General features: G+C 34.2%; 2 protein-coding genes and 1 non-coding gene across 4 annotated transcripts in view; 1 reads left to right on the forward strand and 2 right to left on the reverse strand.

The window, feature by feature from the left end:
• Positions 1-6,169: 6,169 nt before the first annotated feature.
• Positions 6,170-16,944, reverse strand: LOC144956859 (small ribosomal subunit protein bS1m-like). The gene is made up of 3 exons (XM_078887640.1): positions 16,507-16,944; positions 14,134-14,277; positions 6,170-7,315 (listed from the first exon to the last, which is right to left on the reverse strand). Exons 1-3 carry the CDS (start codon positions 16,926-16,928, stop codon positions 7,309-7,311), a joined length of 573 nt encoding a protein of 190 aa, XP_078743766.1. The 5' UTR covers positions 16,929-16,944; the 3' UTR covers positions 6,170-7,308.
• Positions 16,945-18,425: 1,481 nt separating this feature from the next.
• Positions 18,426-18,497, reverse strand: Trnat-cgu (transfer RNA threonine (anticodon CGU)). The gene has a single exon. It is a non-coding gene; the product is annotated as a tRNA-Thr (tRNA).
• A 988-nt stretch (positions 18,498-19,485) lies between these two features.
• LOC144956860 (protein unc-45 homolog B-like) overlaps positions 19,486-24,283 on the forward strand; it is a 37,241-nt gene continuing 32,443 nt past the window's right edge. Inside the window, exon 1 of one of the 2 annotated variants that reach the window (XM_078887641.1) lies at positions 19,486-19,639. The gene's annotated coding sequence lies outside the window, so the exon portion shown is untranslated. Of the gene's footprint in view, positions 19,640-19,887; positions 19,988-24,283 lie in introns of those variants that run through there. The other variant, XM_078887642.1, reaches the window with a different exon arrangement.

Raw genomic sequence — 24,283 nt, forward strand, 5'->3', positions numbered from 1 at the left:
CTTAAAATAAATCAGAAACACGGAATTTAGAATAATCAGAAACAGGGAACTTATGATTATCAGAAACAGGGAATATAAAATTATCAGAAACAGGAAACTGAAAATTATTAGAGACAGGAAATTTAAAATGATCAGAAACAGGGAACTTTCATGTTATTCATTAGGAGCTCAAAATCAAATTGAGATCATTCGGTTGACCCCGACATAGAACCGTTTTGAGACTATTGTTCACATTTTCTCACCATAATAATATACATGCATAAGTGCCCCTTAAATCTATGCTTCCTGTCTATTGGGTGCCTTTCAATTATATATTGAATACAAGCCATTGATTTGTTCTCCCATTTACATACGTACATATCTACAATGATTTCTTGATTATAGATTTGGTATTGAATTTACCCTTTCTTTAACCAAGTAAAACTGTTGTACTCTAGAAAATAAAAAAACATGAATTAAAAAAATTTGGCCAGAAATCTGATCCTTCAAATATCGATCGATTTAAATGACCCTCATTTTGGTTAAAGACTCTCAAACCTAGAACTTGCTTGAAGACTTCGCGAAGTCCCAGGATTGAGAGTTTTTTTTTTCCAAGTTGAGGGCCATTTGAATCGATCGACATTTGAAGAACGAGTTTTCTGGCCAAATTTTTTAATAGTGTTTTTTTTTTCCAGAGTTCGGCAGTTTACCGGTAAATAAGTGGCTATTCGTCCCTGTTTGCTTTCCACCATGCCTGTGTCTTATTCGTACCTAACAATAAAACCCATTCACAAACCAAATATTATTGACATTGACTTCTTTGTTCTAATACGATCAATATAATATATTGTGATGTTGAAACGTTTTATCTCATGGATTTTTTTTTTCTGGGTGGGGAGAGAGATGAAAGCAAAGAGGATGCTCTATGTTACATTTCCATGTTCTTAAGGTCATTGGTCACATTGCAAAGTGTGATCCAAATGACCCACATAGTGAAAAATGTTCAGTTTGAGAAATGATATCCAACGTCACAATTGATCATTTTGCTCAGCAAAACAACATGGGCATGCTTACAACTTTCATAAACAAAGCAGCGTGTTTACATTTATTGAGAAATGTCCAATCGTCGTACAGCAATAAATCATATGACCGATGACTCGGTTGGATGAAAACATGAAAAGAGGTCGCTCCCATTGAGCAGGCTTAGAGAGGTTCGTTCGGTCCTTTACCCGCTGTCCATTATACAATGGTTTGGTAGCTAGTTCTGTTAACCCTGGTAAAAAGTATTTTGCGATAAACTCGAATTCTATCCAAAGGGTAGTAAGCAATTGATACTTCCAATTTAATAGTGAAAATCTACAGAAATAGGGGTTGTATAAAACCCCAGCCAAACGTTTACCTATTTACGAGTCTGAATACCCAAACTGTTATTTGCTCATTGATGTAACCGAAATTCTCTCAAACCAATGCAAAATATTGTCCATTGCAACCATTTTAAATCTGGCTAGTCATTGCGTTCGGTTATCAGACCTGCAAATAGATGAACGTTCACCTAGTCCTTTAGAGTTTACAACTTTGAAGGCGTAGAGCTGGATTTATATTATATTGATAGAAAAAAGATGATTCTAAAAAGTCAATTTGAAATTGAAGTCATCGGTCCAGCGCGATGGGCTAGTATTACCAGGTCTGATAGCCAAACACAATTATGGGCTTTAAACTTGAGCTTGAGCTTTTATATAGCGCAATATCTACTAAACGTGCTCAAAGCGCTTTACAAGGGGTCCCTGACCAACAGCAACACGTAACGTGTAGAACGAGGCATGACGCCTGTTAGGCGATATTAATTTATTTTTTTTCGGACAGAGACATCGCTGTTAACGGCCTGGTACGCATTATATACCTGAGTACGGTAAGAGAATGTGAGTTAAGAGCCTTTTTCAAGGACTGAACTATGCGCCGAGCGAGGCTCGAACCCAGGACCTTCCGATCCGAAAGGGAGTGTCATACCACAAGACCACATAGCCGAGCTTGATTTAACATAGCTGTTACGGACAATAATATCTTGCGTTGGTTTGAGAGTATTTCCATTACAACAATGACACTGGGTCATCAGACCTGTAAATTAGTTCACGTCAGTCCAGATAGTTTCTTACCGAACGTTAACGCTTATATTCAGGTCTGGTAACCTATAATGTTACGGGCTCATAATTAAATAAAAAAAGAAATACATTACTCTCAATCAAACCAACGTACAATATTGCCCATTGCAACAATACCAAGCACATAATTATATGCGTTCGGTTATCAGACCTGCAAATAATTTCCCGTTATTGTTTTTGTTATTGGCTGACGAAGGGTTTTGGGCCCGAAAAGTAACGTGTTAGGTATTTTGTTCTTTTTTCTTGAAGCTGTTATATTCATTTTTTTTTTTCGTTCACTACTCGGTCCACTCAAATTAACACATATTTTTATCACACCTTTGATCTAGAATATTATTAAAAATAAATGTTTACCGTGATAAAAGATTAGCAAACAATAGCAGCTTTCCCCAATGTCAGTGTATGCAGGGTTGCCGGGTTGCCAGACTAGACAAAGGCCAAATTTCAATTGCAAAAAGGCCAAACAAAAGACCACATTTTTAGTATACTATTATAATATAATGGTGTTTTTGACAAAATACATTAAGAAAGAGAGAGAGAGAGAGAGAGAGAGAGAGAGAGAGAGAGAGAGAGAGAGAGAGAGAGAGAGAGAGAGAGAGAGAGAGAGAGAGAGAGAGAGAAGTTAATTATAAGTTTACTCACTTTAATCAATCAGTTCCATTAATTGTCCGGGTTCGACATCAACGGCTTCGCGGATTTGGAGGGTTTCCATTTTCTCTCCTTTTAATATTATTATCATTTTTTTGTTGTTGTTGCTGTTGTATAAGAATGCCTAAAACGTGTATAAAAAGGCTAAAATGTGAATTAAAAGGCCAAAAATGCACTAAAAGGCCAAGTGTTCTTAGCAAGGCCCAGGACATTTCTAAAAGGCCAAAATTGTGGAATCTGTCAGCAAAAGGCCAACCTGGCAACCCTGATTGTATGTCGTTTTATGATATTATCCAGTGCAAACTGCTGCCTGTACGACGGGCTACGGACGACACATCGACTTATTCTGAAAAAAAAAATACGTATTTAAAATTTTTGGCCAGAAAACTCGTCCTTCTTATATCGACCGATTAAAATGATCCTCATCTTGGCGAAAAAAAAAAAAAAAAGAAGAAGAAAAATAAATCCGCGAAGTCCCAGGTTTGAGAGTTTGATTTTCAACATTTTCTTTTTTCGCCAAGAGAAGGGCCATTTTCATCGGTCGATATTTGAAGGACACATTTTCTGGCCAAAATTTTAAATAAATGCGCGTTGTTGTTTGTTTTAAATTAAATTAAATTTTATTTTATTATTTTTTTCTTGAAGGGGGCGGCGGCATAACGGAGGTCACCGACCCCTAGTTGTTGGGTTTGTTTTCAGTTTTTGTACACAAAATAAAATTAACCGAAGTCTTTTGATGCTTTACGTGTGTCGTCAAACAACCATGCAACTGAATGTAACAGATTATCTTATTTATTTTTATTTATTTACGTTGTCCTCTCACCAGTCTGTTACAATGTACAATGAGATTAAACAACCACAAAAGAAGCACCAAGAAAAAAAATAGAAAGAACAGTTTCCTCTATGACAATGAAAAAATGTGTAGTTTTATTGATCTCATTTATTTACATATATTATTATCTGAATTAAACAGGCTGTAAGGTACGGTTAATAAATTATAATAAATAAATAAAGAGTTGTGTATTATAAAGAACGTTTTATGCATGGAGGATACGTATTAATTTAGTCTACAATGTACTTGAAAGCTCATCCTCCCTCGCAATTTTTTCCTTTGCACCCCCCCCCCCCCCTTTTTTTTTTTTTATCTCCACCCCCATACCCTATATGCATTAAACATGGTCAAAGCTCTTTACAAAGGGTCCCTGTCCAACTGCAACACTGTTAACGGCCAGATACTCATTTTACACATATTGTGCACAACTATGCGCCGAACAAGGCTTGAACTTGACCCCAGGACCTTCCGGTCTTGTGGTATGATATGTACTCGCTTTCGGATCGGAAGATCCTGGGTTCGAGCCTCGCTTGACGCATAGTTGAGACCTTGGAAAATACTCTTTACTCACATTCTTTCACCATACTCAGGTGTAAAATGAGTACCTGTCAAAAAAAATAATTGCAATATCGCCTAACAGGCGTCATGTCTCGTTCTACATGTTAAGTGTTGCTGTTGGCTAGGGACCCTTTGAGCACGTTTAGTGGATATTGCTCTGTATAAAAGCTCAAGGTTTTGGGGGTTTTTTTAAGCAGCGTTGTGTTTGTCAGTATATTTTTCTTATTCGCATAAAAGGCTGCATGTCTCGTCTTGTGCTAAATGTACACTGTACCCGTTCCATCATCAGGACGATAAAAATCCGCATAAAGTCAAAGTCTGCTTAGAGTCAATACCTCTTGTTGGTTCCAAATTTTCTACCCTTTATAGGTATATAAGTGTATTCCACTGATAATGGATAAAATCAACCAAGCTTAACTCACTCAACCCTTACACCGACTATATCCGTAGTTTACCTGGGTTACTTTCACCCCATGCCTATTTATTACATTTTTCTGAGACAAATTATAGGCGTAGTATCAAAGCTAATGCTTTTAGTTTTTACATGTTAATGATAATTGAATAAAACTATTTATACATAGTCATGTTGAATACATTTTTTTCCAATTTTGAAAAGTAGCAAAAATCTCTAGGATTGAGTGAGTTAAAGGCAACCATTCTTTCTGGTGTACAAGCGTTCGTTTATCAAGAATCCACTATAGCTCGCTTTACGGCGCTATTTTCCCTTGGGAATGGGAATGAAATAAAAAGTTTAATTTTTTGACTTCTTTTGATTTTTTTTTCGTAAGTTGCGATCTTCGTTGTAAATACTAACTTTTCCGCTTTTTTTTTTTTTTTTTTTTGGTGTTTATTTTTGTTTTTCGTTATTCTGTGGCCCTTGCAACACAACTAGCTCATTACATTGTCTGAAATAATGGAGATGATAGAGAAGAAGTAGTAGATCTGAGGTCACATGCACTGAAGAAAAAGAAAAGGCAAAGGCTTGAACTTGAACCCAGGTGCTGCTATGAGGTCTTGTGGTATGACACTCGCTTTCGGATCGGAAGGTCCTGAGTTCGAGCCTCGCTCGGCGCATAGTTGAGTCCTTGGAAAAGGCTCTTTACTCACATTCTCTCACCGTACTCAGGAGTAAAATGAGTACGTGGCCGTTAAAACAGCATTGCTCGAAAAAAAAAAATGGTATATCGCCTAACAGTAACAGGCGTCATGTCCCGTCCTAAATGTTAAACGTTGCTATTGGCCAGGGACCCCTTGCAAAGCGCTTTGAGCACGTTTAGTGGATATTGCGCTATATAAAAGCTCAATTGGTTGGAGACCAAAGACTCCCACCTCCCTCAATGGGACTTTATACACGCCGCAATATAAAAAAAAAACATCTTTCAAGAACAGTGAAACCAAATATTAGCAAGAGAAAGACGCTCACTCTCATCTTCTTCCAAGTGTGAATGTCACATTACTATTTATTTATTCATTCAAAACAAACAATCTATATTCATGAATTGAAATTATCTAACACAGATAAAATAAAGAGTTTAAAAAAATGCATCACATGGAAAAGTGAGAGTCTCTCTCTCTCTCTCTCTCTCTCTCTCTCTCTCTCTCCCTCTCTCTCTCTTATATTATATATATATTTAAAAAAAAAAAATATATATATATATATATATATTATATATATATATATATATATATAAAATAAACGTGTGTATATATATTCTCATTCGCTCTCTCTCTCGACTGTCTAAAATAATCTAGCTTTTTATTTACAAGCAGTGGACTGTTGTAATTTAATGACAAGGAATACTTTCACTTTCATAGTAATAACGATGATGATGATGATGATAATAATGCTAACAATTATGATAATAATAATAATAATAATAATAATAATAATAATAATAAATAATAATAATAATAATAATAATAATAATAATAATAATAATAATAATAATAATGATATAATAATAATGATAATAATAATGATAATAAAATATAATAATAATAATAATAATAATAATAATAATAATAATAATAATAATAATAATGATAATAATAATAATGATAATAATAATAATAATTATTATTATCATCATCATCCGGGGAAGTGGGGTCTGATCATTTTGGCTTTAAACTCAATGTTCCCTATCTAGTTTAATCCGACATAACATACTTTACGTTACACTTCTGATTATCTAACAAATTTGTCTTTTTTCCCCCTCAACACCGACGTGCACTTAAATTGCATGTCTGATAACCCAGTCCATTATTGGCACATTGTTGCATTTGAAATCTCGAAGAAAAAAAAAATGATGCAAAATTCATTTATTGTCCATTACAACGATTATAAACTAGGCCCATAATTGGGTTCGGATGTCAGACCTGCATATAATATGTACTCGTTGCTCAACACCCGTCAACTAGGTACATAAGATTAATATTCTGTCACAGTCACTGCCTGGCACTGGCACAGCAAATCATCGGCTCTGGCCAATGCAAATAATATGTTCAGTTCACGATTGTTTTTAAGTGTTTTACGGAGCTTGCAACACATTTAGGTTATATCAGCGCCAGTAAAAAGGAAGAAAACGGGATAGTAAAAAGTTCTAGAATTACAATTGAAGCATCCAAGAGAAAGTAAGACATAGGGGAACTGGGAACAAATAAGGATCAGATGTAGACTCCAAGAGCATATCACCAATGCATTTAGTAGTTTGAGATCACCTATAAGTCTCATCCGGACACAAGAACAAAATCCAACAAAGAGGAACACACTCAAATGCTTACATTATACATTAAAAAATAACAAATATACTAATACATAACAGAGAGATGATTTACAAGGAAAAAAATATCATCTCCCAAAACAAAAATTATGCATTTGACTGTTTCCCTCCCAGCCAGGACTCCGACCAGGGCCAGGAAAAAAACTAAGTAATCTCATTCCAAGACAAAGACAGAAGGCATGTTGGAAAACAGATATAAAGGGATAGAAGACACAGTGTGTACCCCCCTGCCCGCTATGGGAGGTCAGGATCCCCAGCAAGTCAGTTCACGATTAAAATTCAAGTTACTCTCTGGTGTGGACAAGATAATGTTGATTGTGAGATATCAATATGGACACAACACTTCTAGTTGTCAGGACCTGTGAAGTAAATATAAAATACAATTAAATACTTTTAGATATACATCAATGAATAAAACAACATTAAACTCCTTTTCTTTTTTTAGTTTCCCCTTGGAATATGAGAGAGAGAGAGAGAGAGAGAGAGAGAGAGAGAGAGAGAGAGAGAGAGAGAGAGAGAGAGAGAGAGAGAGAGAGAGAGAGAGAGAGAGAGAGAGAGAGAGAGAGAGAGAAGGAGAGAGAGAGAGAGAGAGGAGAGAGAGAGAGAGAGAGAGAGAGGAGAGAGAGAGAGAAGAGAGAGAGAAGAGAGAGAAAGAGAGAGAGAAAGAGAGAGAGAGAGAGAGAGAAAGAGAAAGAGAGAGAGAAGAGAGAGAGAGAGAGAGAGAGAGAGAGAGAGAGAGAGAGAGAGAGAGGGGGGGGGTATTCACGAACTAGGCCTAAAGGTATGATTTGTCTTCAGACTGGAATGTCCAGGGTTCGAGACTTTCTCAGAGCACGGTTTAACATGTAGGACGAGACATGACGCTTGTTAGGCGATATCAGTGAGTTTTGGGTCTTTTCCAAGGACTCAACTATGCGCCGCTCAGAGTAGGACTCGAACCCTGGAACTTCCAGTCCAAAGACAAGTGTGATACCACAAGACCACATAGCTGCACACATAATAATGAAGCATGCAATATCCAATATATGTTGTTATTTTTTGCTTGTTAGTTTGTTTTTAATTATAGGCTTTACGACAATTGTGACAAATCTAGATTATTTCAGCGCCAGTAAAAAGAAAGCAATGGGATGGTCGAATATTCTAGATTTACAATCGAAAGCACACGAGAAAAAAGTAAGACAAAGGCTAATGGTTCAAGTAGGGAACAGATGCAGATTGCAAGAGCTAACCTATCAGTATCAGTGTACTAAGTTTGAGATCACCTAAAAGTCTCATTCAGACACCAGCACAGGATCCCACTAAGAAGAATACACCCAAATGTTTAAAAATCGCTATAACAGATTCAAAACAAACAAAACATTCAATACATAACAGAGAGATGATTAACAGTGGGGGAAAAAAATATCGCCCAAGACTTATACTACACATTTTACTGTCTCCCCCCATCAGCCAAGGACTTCGGCAATGATCAGGACAAAACCAAGTGATCCAAGACAAAGACAAAAAGCGGTTTTTTTTTTGGTTTTTTTTTGGGGGGGGGGGGGGGTTTAACCTCAGGAGTGAGAGACAGCCAACGTTTGTCGTAACTTTGCCAGTTTCCTTTTATCTTCTTCTTTCATATACATACACATTAACCATAGGCCTTATAGGTATAACATAAATTAAGTTTAAAAAAAACAAAACAGATTTAGGGGGATAGAAGACACAGTAAATGACATCCTGCCCACCACGAGAGGTCAAAGGTCAACACCACCAAGCCAATATCTTGTCTAATATAATACCAGTCAGAGGCCGTGTATATGTGTATGTAATACATACAGTTGTATGATGATTCAAACAACAAATCTTGTTTGTTTGTTTGTTTTTAAGGGTTTTATGGCGCTTGCAACACATTTAAGTCAAATCAGCCAAATCAGTCAAATCAAAGGAAGAAATTTGGATGTACAATTAAAATTAAAAGGACTTGAGGAAAAAGTAAGATAAAGGTGAATGGTTCAAATAGGGAACAAAGTAGATTCCAAGCGCACACTATCAAAGTACTCTTTGTTCGAGATCTCCTAAAAGTCTCAACCAGACACAAGCACGGGTCCCAACTAAGAGGCATGCACTCAAATATTTACAAATCATATGCTAATATGTAAACAAAACAATACAGTGCATAACAGAGAGACGATTTACAAGGGAAAAAAATATCATCTCTCAAAACTAACTATACATTTGACTGTTTCCCTCTCAGCAAGGGGATCCACTCCAGGACCAGGACAAAACCAAGTAATCTCATTCCAAGACAAAGACAGAAAGCAAGTTGGAAAACAGATATAGGGGTATAGAAGACACAGTAAGTATCTCCCTGCCCACTATGGGAGGTAAGGAACCCCACCCAGAAATAACAAATCTACATACAATCCTCAAACCCAGACCAAATACAAAAAGGATTTCCTTATTTCCTTATCTTATCTTACTAAAGGCTTAATATAGGAATTATCCTTTAACTGCCTTATACAATAGTTTATAATTACAGAATCCCATATAGCTTGCATTGCATCATTCACAACAATTTTACACAACTTTGAATGTGAGGAAAAATATATCAATACGGCAATGAAAAATCGAAAAATACTATCATAGAAAACTGGTAACTGAAAATTGGTCATGATCGAATGAATCATAAACGTACAAAGTTCATCCTACAATGAAATATTAATGACAACAATAACCATGAAAGCAACAAACGATAATAATCATACATACGTCTCTGATAAATTACCATGATTTATACTTTGTTTCAGATGTCATGCATTTTACTTGTCAACATTTTACAATTTCAATGTTACAACCAGTTCACCACTCACATCAAGCAACACACAATACCAATCAACGATTATTTTTTTTTTTTTTTTTTTTTTGTTTGTTGCTTTAGGTCTCTTCCAACACAATTGAGGTTATATGAGAGACCGCTGAAACAAAAAAACAAGCAATCTAACAAAAATAGTACAAATGTAAATCAAAATCATAACCTAAAGATATCATGAGCTAAATTATAAATAACCAAGAACAAACAGACAGAAGATTTACGGAAAAAAAATATCCCCTGTCAAAAATACAATCACAAACCAAAGAAGCAGGATAGGCTAGTAAAGAGAAGAAGAAACGACATCACTATCGGATCGTACACCCATGCGAACATCATAGGTATATGATTCAAGGGTGATGCTCCCATCCAACCACCCGCCAACTATTATTGATCAGGAGAAAACTCAACTATTATTGATCAGGAGAAAACTCATTTGCATAGTATTACAGTTACTCCAACCCTGAAGGGTTGTGTTATAATATATTTAAAAATAAAAACCGGACCCATTATCATTGTTGTGATTATCTCATTTCAATGGCCATATATCTATGATAGATGGAGCAATTATAGAAAAAAATTCATTGCCGTTTTTTTTTTTTTTTTTTTTTTTTTTTTTTTTGTTGACAGATAAAAATCTGTGTATCTAATATTTAAATTGTATCTCATCAAACGGTGTTGATTTCACATGATTAGTGAAACAGGTGTTTTATTGTTTGTTTAATGTAAGCAATTCGTATGCGTTCAATTCAATTCAATACTTCCCGTGTTTGAAAGGTATTAAAAAACAAAATTTTATAATGCGTTAATATCAGCCGCTCAAATTTGAAATTGCTGATTGATCGTTATCACCATAAAGCTGTGAAAGCTTTAACTTTAACTCACTCAATCCTAGAGATTTTTGCTACTTTTCAAAATGGGAGCTTGTATACATAGATAGTTTTATTTAACTACCATTCATTAATATGCAAAAACTAAAAACATCAGCTTTTGATACTACGCCAAAAATTTGTCTCAGAAAAATGTAATAAATAGGCATGGGATAAAAGTAACCCGGGTAAACTACGGATATAGTCAGTGTTAGGGTTGAGTGACTTTAGACGATCGATGCTTTTAAAGGTAAGGGAAATAATCCTGCCAATTATAATAGGTCTTGTTTTGGAACTTGAGTTAACTCCCTTGATTCAGAGATAAAACCCTTGTTGAGATGGATAGAGGAAGAGAAAGAGCGATAAATGCGTATTTAAAGTTAAGGGTGTTTTTAAGGCCCTCGTTTGTTTTAAAAGCTCTCACTGATGTACAATGGAACTTCAGTATAACAATGATGGGGATGGGGACCTTTCAAATAGCCATAATATAACCGAATTATGTTATAGACAATTTCAAGGGAGACAGCTCAAATGACCAAAATCACCATTTCTCTCTCTCTCTCTGGTTTTTGTTTTTATAATATACACACACACACACACACTATATATATATATATATATATATATATATATATATATATATATATATATATTATATATATATATATATATATATATATATATATATTATATATATATATATATATATTATAAAAACAAAAACCATGAAATAATAGTTAAGTTAAGCTATATAAATATAAGGTATAAGTTATAAATATAAGTTATATAAATATACATGTATACGGTTATATGAATGCCATTTATTTTTATTATCTATCTAATCTCTCACTAACTTAGTTTGAAGCTGACTACTGTGTGTGCATTGTGTGTTTTGTGCAACAAACTGTCTGGGTGTAGCAAGGCCCGTGTTATACTTAAAATGATGGATGGTAAAAAGTAGCCTACTCACACACATAATAATAATAATACTAATAATAATAATAATAATAATAATAATAATAATAATAATAATATAATAATAATAATAATACTAATAATAATAATAATAATAATAATAATAATAATAATAATAATAATAATAATAATAATAATAATAATAATAATAATAATAATATAATAACAGATGATTTACAAGGAAAAATATAGCATCTCTCAAAACTTATACAAAACATTTGACGATTTCCTCCTCAGCTAAGGACTCCCGCAAGGGCCAGGACAACATGAAGCAATCCCATTCCAAGACAAAAGACAAAGGAACTCGGAAAACAGATATAAGGGGATAGAAGACTCAGCAAGTGCCCTCTTACCCACCAAGAAAGGTCAAAGGACTCCACACAGAGAGAGAGAGAGAGACAGAGAGAGAGAGAGAGAGAGAGAGAGAGAGAGAGAGAGAGAGAGAGAGAGAGAGAGAGAGAGAGAGAGAGAGAGAGAGACCTCATTCAGGTTCAGATTGATCACCAACAATTATTTTCCCATTTTTGCAAGACAAGGTACACTCATTATTTAAGGTCTGTTAACAAAAAGGCGTGACACAGATAAAAATCTTAAGAATCAAGAATCATGATTATCAAAAATGTGCCAGCTACGAATCAGGGATGGGAACTAGCTTGTAAAAAAAAAAAGAAAAAAAGAAAAAGCCAGGTGTACACTAAAAAACATAAACTTGAGCTGTTATACAGCGCAATATCCACTAAACACGCTCAAAGCGCTTTACGTAACATGTGGAACAAGACATAACGCCTGTCAGGTGATGTTAACATTTTTCGGACAGAGACAACGCTGTTAACATCCAGGTACTCATTTTACACCTGAGTACGGTGAGAGAATGTGAGTAAAGAGCCTTTTCCAAAGACTCAACTAAGCGCAGAGAGAGGCTCGAACCCAGGAACTTCTCATCCGAAGCAAGTGTCATACCACAAGACCACATAGCCGCACAACTAACCAAACACCATTCCCAAGAATCATTAATTAGTCCGTCTGAGCCAAAAAAAACATAAAGCCGGGGTTTCTTCCCGATTCCTATAGCCTGAAAATGGACAATAGCAAATACATACTACCCTTTGGATAGGATCCTAGTTCATTGAAAAGTACTTTCTACTAGATCTAACAGACCAAGCTTCCTCTTTTCTAGTTCTATTGGAAGTGTGTAACCAGCCCCCCCCCCCCCCCCCCCCCCCCTCCACCGGACAATGTATAAACAATGAATAGGTTACACATTGAATCAGAAGGAGGCAAAACTATTTCAGAAGCAGGATGTACAGTCAGATTATCATGATTAAGGAGCATAAAGGAGCAAGAATGGATGTTCTTTATTGACGACCTGAATATATTTAGACTAGACAATAAGATACCATCACCCTGAAACAAAAAGATCAGTTGCACAATCCATGTATCCAGTTCTCCAGAAGATTGGGTTTACTTTACACTTCCATTCAGATTATTTGTTTGTTTTTAAGGATTTTACAGCGCTTGCAACACATTAAGGTCATATCAGCGCCAGTAAAAAGGAAGGAAATGACATAGTAATAAGCTCCAAGAATTTACAATTAAAGCATCCAAGAAAAGGTAAGACAAAGAGGAATTGGTTCAAATAGGAAACAGATATAGATTTCAAGAGCACACTACCAAAGTACTTAGTTTGAGATCACCTAAAAGTTTTATCCAGTCACAAGCACAGGTCCCGACTAAGAGAAATACACTCAAGTGTTTACAAATCATATATATTATGTAAACAAAAGATAATACATTGCATAACAGAGAGATGATTTACAAGGAAAAAAATATTATCTCTCAAAACTAACTAAACATTTGACTGTATCCCTCTCAGCCAAGGTATCTGGCCAGGGCCAGGACAAAGGATAGCAAGCAATTGCTATTGTCTGTTTCAAACTACAGAAACCTGGATCTAATGGCTTTTAGGACGACGTTAAAAATAAATATCTCTGTCGATTTTATCTGGACAGGAATTTTATGAAAAAAAAATCATGAAAACGGGTGGCATGGAGAGAGGTAAGTAAAGACACTTTATCCAATTAAACCCTGGCTACCAATCTAAATCATGAGAGGTCATATTTTAAATGTCAGAATGTCTTGTGCAGCTATGTGGTCTTGTGGTATGACACGCGATTTCGGATCGGAAGGTCCTGTGTTTGAGCCAGGCTTGGTGCATAGTTGAGTCTTTCTTTCACCGTACTCAGGTGTAAAATGAGTACCTGGTCACCAACAGTGTTGTCTCTGTCAGAATAATATTCTAATATCGCTAACAGGTGTCATATCTCATTCTAAATGTTATGTGGTGCTGTTGGCAAGCGACCTCTTATAAAGCGCTTTGAGTACATTAATTGGATATTGCGCTATATAAAAGCTCAATTATTTTTTTTTAAATATGGGTTGAAAAGTTATACACTAGAAGAGTAAAAAGGTCTTGATGAATCACCTTTTAGTTTTAGATGCCGATTGCAGTCCAAGCAGTACAGCATCAGCCTCAAGCAAAGTGATGTGTACATCGGATCCCAGGAAAGCAGAACTCATCTCTTGGCTCTTGAGACTCACAATCACGTCCGTTCCTCTTTGGTACAAACTTTTTTTTAAATAAAAAATTAAAAGAAGTAGGCAGTGATTTATGATACATAATAACAACAACAACAACAATATAATAATAATAATAATAATAATAATAATAATAATAGTAATAATAATAATAATAATAATAATAATAATAATAATAATAATAATAATAATAATAATAATAATCAAAAAAAAAAAAATTTTTTTTAAATAATAATAATCATTTCAATGATAATAATTATAATAATAAATTCAATAATAATAACAATTATAATTATAATAATAACAACAAAAATAATAATAGTAACAAAAAAAAAAAAAATAATAATAATAATAATAACAACAATAATAATAGTAATAGTAATAATAATAATAATAATAATAATAATAATAATAATAATAATAATAATAATAATAATAATAATAATAACAATAATAATAATAATGGTAATATTGTAGGTTCACAATCAACAAGCCATTGAGACAATCGAAATCAATTTCCCTTTTTGTCTAATATAGCAGACCTCACAAAGGGAGCAATGAATAATAAAAAACAACGCTGTTAATGTTAATGATTATGCATTATTCAAATCTCTTGTTTTTATTTTGATAAGCATGCTCTGTTACATGAAATTGTGTAATGAGTTGTAAACTATGGTGGAGCGAGTTTCATGTGTCTCTGGCTGTATATATTGGACATCTAAGGGTTATAAGTGTAACGAAAGTTAGATGATCAAATACTTTCATACATCTGTCATTACGACATGTGTTATATTGAATATTATAAATTATAAAACTGGAAGGCAACATTTTAGCAAAGCAAATGAAATGGTGCTCTATATCACTTTTGATTATATATTATATGAAACAATTACTACATGTCTACAAATGCAACTACAGGTACTAAAAATACTTAGAGGGAAATTATGGAGATCACCCGCAGAATCAATTAATTAGAATGCGATTTAATTGGAGAGATTTCTTGATTCTTCTTGATTGTGCGGCTAGTGGTATGACACGCGCTTTCGGATCGGAAGGTCCTGGGTTCAAGCCTCATGCTCAGCGCATAGTTCATGGGTGTCAGCAGGAAGAAGTGCTGAAACCTTAAACTAAAATCTCGACACTTTGCCAAACCTGAAAATGTTCCTACTGAAAATGCAGCCTAAACTTAAATCTTACCAAAGAGAGTTCCAGTTTCACGAGCCTACCTCCATACACTGAAAAAGTGGCTGAATCACATTTTCGAATTTTTACTGATGCTATTAGGTTATTTTACTCAAAAACCACTGAAACCGGAGGTATTTGACTTCGAGATATCGCGAAACCGGAATTCCGGCATATACCGGAAAACTGGCACCCATGGCACAGTTGAGTCCTTGGCAAAGACTCTTTACTCACATTCTCTCACCATAGTCAGGTGTAAAATGAGTACCTGGCCGTTAACAGCATTGTCTTTGTCTGAAAAAATTGTAATATCGCCTAACAGGTGTTATGCCCCGTCCTACATGTTAAATGTTGCTGTTGACCAGGGACCCCTTGTAAAGTGCTTTGAACACATTTAGTGGATATTGCACTATATAAAGCTCAATTATTAATTATTATTAACGGTGCTGTTACAATCAAGCAGCTTCAACTGTATTACACAAAGGAGTGACAGACATTGATTACTTTTATCAATAATAAAAATTTGTATCAATGAAAAATATTATATTTCACATAAAATTAAAATGCTCTTTGTTTTTGATTGGCTGGTCTTTTGATTTATAGGCAGAGTCAGTCATAATTTGATATTGCGTCCAAGCCTATCTGCAGAAGTTCGATTAATTAGCGTTGACCTTACTATAAACTATACAAAAACTGTCAAAGATCAGATCGGTAAGTACTCTTCACAGAAATCAAAGTAGTCCTTCAGAGCCATCTAGCCGGGGTTTATCTCAGTTTCTACAGTCTATAGCGTGAAACAGACAATGGTAATTGTTTGCTACCCTTTGGATAGGACATAAGTCTACCACAAAGTACCTTCTGCCAGATCTAATTCTAATACTAATAGACCCAGCTACCCAATCACTGCTGGGCTGTGTGGACAGAAAAGACTCTAAACTCTAAACTGGTTCAGGTCCTTTTGTTGAGTGTGAAGCAAGTGCTCTACCAACTGAGCTACCGGGATCCCATAGCATTCAGATAAGCATATATTTATTCTTTATCGCAATCAGTATGAGATTATGAAATTATTGTGACATACTCGCCATTTTTCCGAGGCCTTGGGCAAACACAATGAAATTTTCCACCGAAGTCAATGTACAAATCGTCCTCCATCACTTCAATAATCTGTCCAGTAACCCGTTTGTCTTCCTCTTCCCCAAGTGCGATGTGACTGGATTTCCGTAGCATAGTTGCAAATGATAGGTTCAGATCGTCAGGTTGTTTTTGTTCTGCTGATGTGATCGACGCTTCATCATCTTGTTCAGATTTCACCTTCTCAACAAGTTTGTCAAATTTGCGAAGGGCTCCCTCTGTTGGTGTTGACAACTCTGGTTTTGAAGTGACCGTCCCTGTTTCTCCACTCCCAGCTGAGTCTGAAAAATATCTTGGCAAGATAAGCCTTGATTGGCAAACGATCCCCCAAAAGCGACTGGGGACGTATTTCAACAAGGACGCAGCCATTTCTAAATTCTAAGAACAAACCGAAACCAAAGTGATGCACCATGCCTACTTTCGCTTTTTTCTCCTCAAAGAATCGAAGATACGTTTGCTAATAATTGAAAAACATTATCCTACCGTCAATGATTCATCACACATTTCCGATGTGAAAAAATATTTACACTTATTATTATTATTATTATATTATATTATTATTATTATTATTATTATTATTATTATTATTATTATTATTATTATTATTATTTATTATTATTATTATTATTATTATTATTATATATTATATTATTATTATTATTATTATTATTATTATTTTTATTATTATTATTATTATTATTATTATTATTATTATTATTATATATTATTATCATTATATTATTATTATTATTATTATTATTATTATTATTATTATTATTATTATTATTATTATTATTATTATTATTATTATTATTATTATTATTATATCATTATTATCATTATATGTATTATCATTATTATTATTATTATTATTATTATTATATATTATTATTATTATTATTATTATTATTATTATTATTATATTATTATTATTATTATTATTATTATTATTATATTGTTATTGTTATTATTATTATTATTATTATTATTATTATTATTATTATTATTATTATATTATTATTATTATTATTATTATTATTATATTCATCTATCTTTTATATATATCATTATTATTATTATATATTATTATTATTATTATTATTATTATTATTATTATTATTATTATTATTATTTTATTATTTATTATTATTATTATTATTATTTTATTATTCATTATTATTTATTATATTATTATTACTATTATTATTATTATTATTATTATTATTATTATTATTATTATTATTATTATTATACTATTATTCATCATCATCATCATCATCATCATCATCATCATTATTATTATTATTATTATTATTATTATTATTATTATTATTATTATTATTATTATTATTATTATTATTATTATTTATTATTATTATTATTATTATTATTATTATTATTATTATTATTATTATTATTATTATTATTATTATTATTATTATTATTATTATTTTCTTTATTTGTTTGTATTTTATATTATTTATTCATTTTTAAAAAAAAAATTTATTTATTCATTTTTTTGAAATTTTGTTTCTGTTTTGACACTTAAAGCATGCAGTTAATAGATGCAAAATACAACCGTTTTCCACGTAATGTACTCTGGTTTTCACCAAGAGAACAGTAAACTGTGATTGCGGTTTCATTGTTGGAATGGAATACATACTTTCATATATTACATCTCCATGCACAACCGCATCTTCAGTCTCAGAATATATTGGTGGCCACATTATGCATGCAGAGAACATCGGTAATATAAATTAAAAAAAAAAAAAAAAAATCGTGCGAACAATTATGATTAATTAAACAAGAAGAATGCGAGCATACACAAAGAAACAAAAACCAAAAAAAAAAAAAAAAATTGACCCGTGCCTCCGCAGGGGATCGAACCCTGGATCTTCGGTTTACGAGACCGACGCCTTACCACTTGGCCACAGAGGCTGTCGACTTCAAATGGGCACAAAAAAGTATATAAAGGAGAAGTAATTATCTACTAATATTTTTCAGTCATTTTTCGATTTTAACAGGTTTGGTCTGTTTCTTTATGTTTGTATAAATGGAATGTTCTTTAACATTTTTTAAATTCTTAATGCAAAAGGACTCGTTTCGTGGACGTGCCTCTGTCTTTAATTTTTTAAAACTTAGATTTGGAATTTTGGCTGAGGTGTCTTTTCACCAAATAATGGAAGCGCTGAGCTTGTTGGAAGAATATTCATTCAAGTTCAATTAGAAAATGTCAAGATAGATAGTATGTCATAAGGGGTACCGATTTGTTTGCTTGTCTTCGTTTTGAGTTCCTTTTACGCGTTTTCCTTTTATGGGCATGAGTCATGCATGCGGATTTTCGTCTGGAAGTCTGGAAGCCTCTCAGCTCTTCTGTGTTGAAAGGTAAGAAAGGCAGGGTTGCCAGATTATTTTTCAACAAAATGCCAGGGGAAGACTCAAAAAATGCCAAAACACTCAAAAAAATGCCAAAGTCTGTTGACTCCCACCCCCACTAAGAAAACTACTCACTTTTGATAGACAATTTACTATCATATCCTGGTGGCTTGCGTGTTTTTTTTTTCTTTTTTTTTCTTTTTTTTTGGTTTGAATTATACTAAATTTCCTGTTGGGGTAATTTTTTACCTACTGACAACTAAGTGGAGTGCTAAACCACTACACCACGGTTGGATTTTAAGAATGAAAAGAAATACATTAACATGAAAGGTAAATACGTAAACAGTTAAATAATTATTGACAATTAAGAAAACTTACTGTTTCGTGTTTCTTATGATGTTTTTTTTGAATCTGGTGCCATTTGAAGTATAATATACAAGAAAAGAAAATGCCAAATGAAAATGCCAAATGCCAAATGATTTTTCTAATGCCAAACGGTTTTCAAAAATGCCAGATTTTTGGAATCTGGCATTTAAAATGCCAAACTGGCAACCCTGAAGAAAGGTGAAAAAAAAAAAGAGATTGTTCTTTCATTTACTCATTCGGGCTATCTTCTGTTTTAACTTTCTTCCTTGTGAAAACGTTTTATTTAAACGAATTTACTCATATTACTCAGAGGGGAAAAACAGACAAGTAAATCAAAGGTACGTATCAAACTCTCAACCTCGCTCATTTTATTTCACGTTCGAGTCTAATCATAATCCTTGCTGGCCTCGTCTAGCAGACGATGCCATCCACCATCAATCCATTCACTTGGGCTTGGCATGACTTGGAATACGGGAAATCAATTAACGATCCTTAGGCTATGTATTTGGCTCTGACTTCTTTTTCTAAGACTCAAATGAATTTTATTTCTTAGTTTTAGGTTTCAAAATTGTTTTTTTTTTTTAAGTCAAGGGGTAGAGAAAATGGACTGGGACTGGGGCTGGGGAAATTTTCTAATTTCTGTGCTGGGGGCCCATTTTCGGATTCTGACTCTGTGACACTCTAAAGTAAGTGAAATATACTTCTCACCCTCCTCCTAGCCCTGATCTGTTTTTTTTCAGCTTCCCCTGCTTCAATTTTTTTTCAGTATGACAGTTGAGGAGGACAGTCCTCTTTTGAAATATCAACAAGTTTTAAGGGTTTTTTTTTTTTTTAAAGCAAATATGTGACCCACCGTCTCAAAACGGTATTTCTTCGGGATAAATCCTGGCCCAAACCGTGATTGTTGAATGGAAATGATAAGATATACCAACTTTCAGAATTTTGCAATATAAATAATTGTATTCTAGGAGGTATTGTAAAGAGTAAAAGGGAGAAAGAGACCAAGAAGAAGATTGTCACAAGACCAAGACATCAGCAAATGGATGAATAAGCCAGTGACTGAATGTGGAAGGATGGCGCAGGACAGAAACTTGTTTTGGTTGGCAGTTGCTGCGGCCACGTCCAGGAGGAATAAGCCATGATGATGATGAACAAATTGTATTCATTCTATATCATAACAAATAGAAATAATCCCCAGGTTTCATTTTGTGGTAATTTTTCAATTTCAAGTACCTGGATCAACCCAACATATGCCATTTTGATACAAAGGGTCACATATATTAGCATGCATGAAGGATGGACCTTAGGTGGGGTTCCTGGCCTCCCATAGATGTAAACTTTCATTCACAATATTCACAACATCACAAATAGTTCGTAAAATCTATAAAATGAAATCAAATGGCTTGCTATATTCACAGGCGTTTATTGCTTTCAGTTTAGTTCGCCAGGTAAATCTAGTGATGATGAGTCATAGCCTTACACTGAGAGAGGGAGACAATTTTTTCGCCGTTTTGATCGATTTTTTCTGAATTTCAAACTAATGTAGTATTGCCGTTATTAAGTGTAGCAAAAATATTTTTATACTACCAAAGAGTTTATTAACAGAGTTTTCATTGATTATTTAATCATTATTATGATGTTGTTAAAAAGCAAGAGGGATAACCCATGAAATTGATACATAAATTTAAGTGAATTAAAATTTTTAAGAGAATATTTTAACATGTTCAACACTTAAGATTTTAAAATAAAGGTAATGGAAATGATGTTGAATATCTGGAGAATGTAGACATATAAATTTTATTCCAGTAGATTGAGGCGTTTTTGAGATATCAGTTCACCTGTACGTAAAAGTAAGGATTTTGAGTAAGGTAAAATTGAAATCCAATCACAGCATTGTCTTAATAGAAATTTCTTAATAAACCAGAAACATAGTCAAATGTTATTCACTTATATTTATCCCAGAATCAACGAATTATAAGAATTCCATTAAAAATTGTTATATAAGGACATTCATTTAAAGACAATCAAAACCACTAAGAAAATCTTAAAGAGTTCCTATAATTTTCATAACCTTATTTTTGAGATATCCGTGCCCATTACTTTTTTTCATGTACTTCACTTGCACCTCTTTTAATTTGTGTGCCATATAGACTGCATATAGCACATCACTGGTGAAAGATTAGGATCATATTCACCTCATTAAGTATTGTTTCTTGTTCAGAGTTTTCTCATTGAACCAAAGGTATTAAGACCTACATCGCATTTCTTTAAATTATGTATCAGTGAGATATATTTCTCGCAAATTGAAATATTTAAATATGTCAGAATTCCACATTTATATTTATAGTCAATTGTTGATAACGTCTCGAGTCTTTTAATCCTCTCAGTACGGCTCTGTACTCTTTCACAACAGATTCGACATATTTCATTTGTACTGGTGTGATGACCGTCTTCAGTGTGTCTCTCCATAACCTGAACAGAACTTAAATAAGTAAATTTAAGAAATATCTAAAATTCCCGCTTAAATTAAATGAAATCAAATTAAATAAATGTCTCTTATCATCACTATCTAGTTTTATTATTGGGTTTCTAAAAGATCATGAAATATTTTCCTCTTTGTTGGTAACAAAATAATTATTGAGATTCCTTTCCACACCCTCTATTCTTAAATCCCTGAATCTACATAATAAAGTATATATCATATGAAAGATAATTTTATCTACTTTTCTCTGATCCCTCACACTTGATGGTAAAAAGTGTTGGTTTGATATTTTGAATTTTTAAATATTTCTTAAACTTATAATTTTAATAATTATTTCATAAAAAACTCTGATTATTCAAAAGAGCAAAACACAAATTTATCATTTAATGATGTAAATAAAAATAATTGCGTCTTGTAGAGGAAAAATTGGCCTTTGTATCTATATATGTTTGAAAATTATGAAAAAGATGCTGCGTCCACAACGGGCTGAGAAAATTGAGTATTTTTATGAAATTTCTACTACTCTCTGCCTGAGAGAAATTCAAAGCGATGAGATTTACCTGCAGACATAATTTATTGCCAATGCACGCCGTCTTGACAGCTGTTATCACCGTGGCTGACGGTGGATTGTTTACATTACTTGACGGTAGCCAGTGAGGGAAGAAGTAACTAAAGTGAAAGTTTGGGCCCTATTTAAACGGCTGTGTATTATATATTAGTTTATTGAACATTTAATATCTCCACACAACACACAATGTAAAAGACAAGATGGACATCAACTGAGATATAAAGAAACGTAAACTACTCATGAATTTAAATGGCATTTATTATCATTTAACCCAAACAAACACACTTTTCACTTTGTGGCGACCAGTTATGTCGGTGCTTCGCACGAACATTTGTCTTACATTTTAAGCACTACGACGCACTTCTATTGTATTCAATGTTTACTTCCGTGGACAGCCTCTTCAACATAGCATGCCCAACTCTATTTGCTATTATCATCAACGATTTGGACCAGACGCCCGTCGCTGCCAAGATGGTTGTAAATTTTCCAGTTTACTCAAACTCAAAGGAAACAAACAAAACTTGCCTTCTTCGGGAAACGCTTCGGCTGGCCGATGAACGTGGAATCGGTCAGCAATCCAAATTCAAACACGTTTTCCATTTATGATAGACGTTTGGGACAATCTTTCTTGATCGATACTGGTGCTGATGTTTCTGTATACCCCGCCTCAACTCAAGACCGCAGAACATTAACACCTTCTATTACACTCTCTGCTGCAAACGGAACATCAATCAAAACCTGGGGTAAACGCACCATCACTTTAGAAATAAAATCTAATCAAGTCCTCAATCACGAATTTTACCTGGCAGATGTGACACGTCCCATCCTGGGTGCGGATTTCTTTGTTTCTAACGCCCTGATAATTGATCTAAAAGGAAAACGACTCTTGTCTATGGACAACATTTCTGTTCCACTTAAATATACTAATTCACCCATAAGCCTTGCCGGCTTCTCAGTGCACCCAAGTACTGCATACTCTGACCTCCTTCAACAGTTTCCAGACCTTGTCATTCCCCAGTTTAACTCATCTCGCAACAAACACGGCGTGGAGCATCACATAATCACCAATGGGCCACCCGTCCACGCTCGAGCGCGCCGTCTCAATCCAGAAAAACTGACTGCAGCAAAGGCTGAATTCTTCAAGATGGAGCAGATGGGAATCATCCGTCGCTCTAAATCAGCATGGGCATCCCCTCTACATGTAGTTTCCAAATCGGATGGCCAACTGAGGCCTTGCGGTGACTACAGACACAAGATCGACCTGATTAGGGGCTATCATCAAATTCCCATGGCAGAGTCGTCAATTCCAAAAACAGCAATCATTACGCCATTTGGGTTGTGGGAATTCGTGCGGATGCCATTTGGCTTGAAGAACGCTGCCCAAGCATTTCAAAGACTCATGGATGGCATTTTGAGAGACATACCTTTCGCTTTCGTCTATGTTGACGACATTTTGGTTGCCAGTCATTCACATAAAGAACATATTGAACACTTACGGGAACTTTTTCAACTCCTCTCTACAAACGGACTTGTGATCAACAAGGCGAAATGCGTTTTCGGTGTTAGCGAGTTGGATTTTCTTGGCCACCGTGTGACTGCTGAAGGGATTCTTCCACTACCGGACAGGGTGGCCTCTCTACGTGACAGTGCCCCTCCCACTGACCGTGCCGGCCTTCAGCGATTCCTTGGCTTGCTAAACTATTACCACAGATTTATCCCACACGTGGCAGACTTCCTTGCCCCACTACATTCTCAGGCAAGTGGCAAAGGACAATCCATCGTGTGGTCTGATGACTGCAATACGGCATTTGAAAAGGCCAAGGAGGCTTTGAAACACGCTGTTCTCCTTCACCATCCCCTACCAAATGCCCCAACAAGTCTTACAGTTGACGCTTCCAACTCAGCTGTCGGTGCACAACTTGAACAAAAGCA

This window comes from Berghia stephanieae, chromosome 11 (assembly GCF_034508935.2).
Source record: "Berghia stephanieae isolate SIO BIC M18660-M18661 chromosome 11, UCSD_Bste_1.3, whole genome shotgun sequence".
Classification (NCBI taxonomy): domain Eukaryota; kingdom Metazoa; phylum Mollusca; class Gastropoda; order Nudibranchia; family Aeolidiidae; genus Berghia; species Berghia stephanieae.